The sequence below is a fragment of the Olea europaea genome, chromosome 19 (assembly GCF_002742605.1).
Source record: "Olea europaea var. sylvestris chromosome 19, O_europaea_v1, whole genome shotgun sequence".
In the NCBI taxonomy this organism is placed as follows: Eukaryota; Viridiplantae; Streptophyta; class Magnoliopsida; order Lamiales; family Oleaceae; genus Olea; species Olea europaea.
The window spans coordinates 8,095,482-8,098,110 of record NC_036255.1 but is presented as its reverse complement, the minus strand read 5'-3'; the positions used below and the strand labels follow the sequence as shown (position 1 = coordinate 8,098,110).

General features: G+C 39.4%; 1 protein-coding gene across 2 annotated transcripts; it reads right to left on the bottom strand.

The window, feature by feature from the left end:
* Positions 1-1,195: 1,195 nt before the first annotated feature.
* On the bottom strand, positions 1,196-2,186 carry LOC111368674 (BES1/BZR1 homolog protein 4-like). 2 transcript variants are annotated; one of them, XM_022990057.1, is made up of 2 exons: positions 1,821-2,186; positions 1,196-1,672 (listed from the first exon to the last, which is right to left on the bottom strand). In XM_022990057.1, exons 1-2 carry the CDS (start codon positions 2,034-2,036, stop codon positions 1,568-1,570), a joined length of 321 nt encoding a protein of 106 aa, XP_022845825.1. In that variant the 5' UTR covers positions 2,037-2,186; the 3' UTR covers positions 1,196-1,567. The 2 variants fall into 2 exon arrangements, with proteins under 2 accessions (XP_022845825.1, XP_022845826.1); XM_022990058.1 differs by having other exon boundaries at positions 1,557-1,687; positions 1,821-2,183.
* Positions 2,187-2,629: the final 443 nt, after the last annotated feature.

The window sequence follows — 2,629 nt, the reverse complement described above, 5'->3', positions numbered from 1 at the left end:
ATCATTAACTGAATCCACTATGCACTATACTACAACTAGAAGAAAGGAAATTATAGCATGACCTTCATCTATGCCAACTACAAAAAATCAGCATTTTTTGTCTAAAAGCCAATGAGCAAATAAAAATAAACATTTTTATTTCTAATGCAACAATCATGCAAGACTTGTATGTACTAGATGCGAAGAATGCCAAGAACAGTTGTTAATGCCCAATTACTGATTGCAGCAGACGTGCGTAGAGGGATAGAACCTAATTGCTCGTGCATTGACAACACAACTGCTCTTGGCATTCACAACGGGGACGAATAATGCTAACAGCAGTCCCAAGCATCTATTTACAGCCCTATGGTTACTATTCAAATAACAAGGAGCCTACCTCCTTGTGCAGGGGAAACATAGGTCATAGTGCATAGCTGCAGTTGCCCTAAACAGTCTCTGGGCTTCCCATGTATTCATCCAAATCAATTCTAGAAGTACCTTAAATCACAACCTTCCTTTCAACATACATTTAAATACATAAACTTAAGAATGTTTGTACATATTCTCCCATTAGAATCTGATTCATTATTAGAGCATCTCCAATCGTTGTGTAAAATAAATCTAAATTATGATTTAGATCTCCAAAGTAGCCAGAAACCTTTCCAATCCACAGATGCAAAGGGAACACAAATAGTGTTTTCCAGCAAAAAAATGTAAATTTAGATCCATAAGAGGCAACAGGTGGATTTAAATATTTCTATTGGAGCAAAATTTGAATTTAGATCCACAAGATGTAATTGAAAATGCAAAAGTGATTCTGAAGATACCAATTTACACACAATTCTACACCATGATTGGAGATGCTCTAGGAATTTGGGATGTACTAACTGCTAACATGTGTAACACAAGGTCAGAACTCGGATGCTCGCATAAAGGGTGAATCTTGGTAGTGGTGTCGGGCTGCTGGCAATGAGTCTATTCCTTGTTAGGAGAGCATTAACATGTGCCAGGTTCGATCAACACTGTTTTCCTGTTTTGGTATTATTTTGCAATAAGATGATGGTGACCTCACCTCACACTGATATAACATAATGGTCTAATCAGTGAGAGATAAAATTTACTAAGCAACAAAAGTACCAATGCCATACTTTTGCCCACATGAAGCACGGATCTTCCAAAGCTTAATGACGAAGTAACAAAGGGAATAGGCAGTAACAAAGGGAATAGGCCCTGTTTGTGTGTCTTCTGTCAAAAAATAAAATAAAATTGACCGTCCTTTTGGTTAAAGGATTAGAATCTTTTGATGTTCGTGTAAATTCACATTCAGAAATGTAGTGTAGGAGACAGTTCATATCACCTCATCCAAGTAAATCTGCAACTCACTAGTACAACACTACTCACATGCATTAAGAGAGAGACAGCAGGCGACAACTAATCAAATCAAACAGCCCTAATTTATTTACTTCCCCCAAAAGTTAAGGGTTTCGATTCTTCATACTCGTATTATGCGCCGTATGCGTACAGCGCACTATAGCAGCTCTCACAAAGTAACACGGCGAATTCCGAGGACCACAAGTGCGCAGCCTGGTCAACAGCTTACCCCGTCGTAACGTGACACCTTCATCGCATTTGAGACTTTTCCAGTAGCTAAAATGCCAATTTTGAAGACGCTATGCGCGAAAGCAGCCTTTGGCTAAGCAAAAAGGACCTAAAATCAATCGAGACTTTTCCAGTAGTCAAAGATCTACACTACCAGATTACGATTCCCATATTTCACAACGCATGTTAACCTGCGCCTACATCTGATATTAAGAAGCTACTGCTAATACGTGTACGCGTACCTTTCTATAAGTGGTTCCGTCTTCTTCAACGATCCAACCAGCTTCATTACATAGAGCTTTTAGGACCTCGTTGTTATCACAGTGCTTAGGGAGCTTGTAATTTCCGTACATCCGCAGACCAGCAAAGATCTTAGCGCCGATCGCCCTCCGCCGCCTCTCTCTCCGCATGTTGTTCTCCCTTTCCTTCCATGTCGGCAGTCTCGTCCCCGACGTCATTTAAACTACGGCGCTTTGACTCACAGAGGCGGAAGTGAACAATCAGCGAGTCGGACCCGGTTGGAGAGGGAAATGGCCGGCTTGTCCAGACCGGGTTTCTTACGAAGAGAAGTGGTAGAGTTGATATAAACAAAGAAAGAAGAAACTGAGAGCTAGTTATGCTTGAGAGTATATTAATAGTTTGGTCCTGGAGATGGAGGAAATTACGAGAAGACCACTGGGAGTTTAATTTAGAATTATTACAACCCGATTAACAATGTACTCACAGGAAGGGGACTCATGATTTTTTTTATTTAACATGAGACCTCTCCCATGTGTCTAATTGTCAATCGAAGTTGTCAATTTCGATTGTACACATAGCACAACTGTTTAATTTATGTATATCACGTGTCCTGGAGATGGGAAAGTACACTTGATTAGGCTTTTTATAGGAGTGGAGTGGGAGTGTGGGAGTAGGGTGTTTATAATTCGAGAAAAAAAAGTTTGTTTTAATGTGCTGAAAATTTTTGTAGGTTTAGCCATGTTTGATGATATTAAAATCAAATTTTGGTAAAAGTTGATTAGATATATGATTGAGAAGTTATAATTCCATT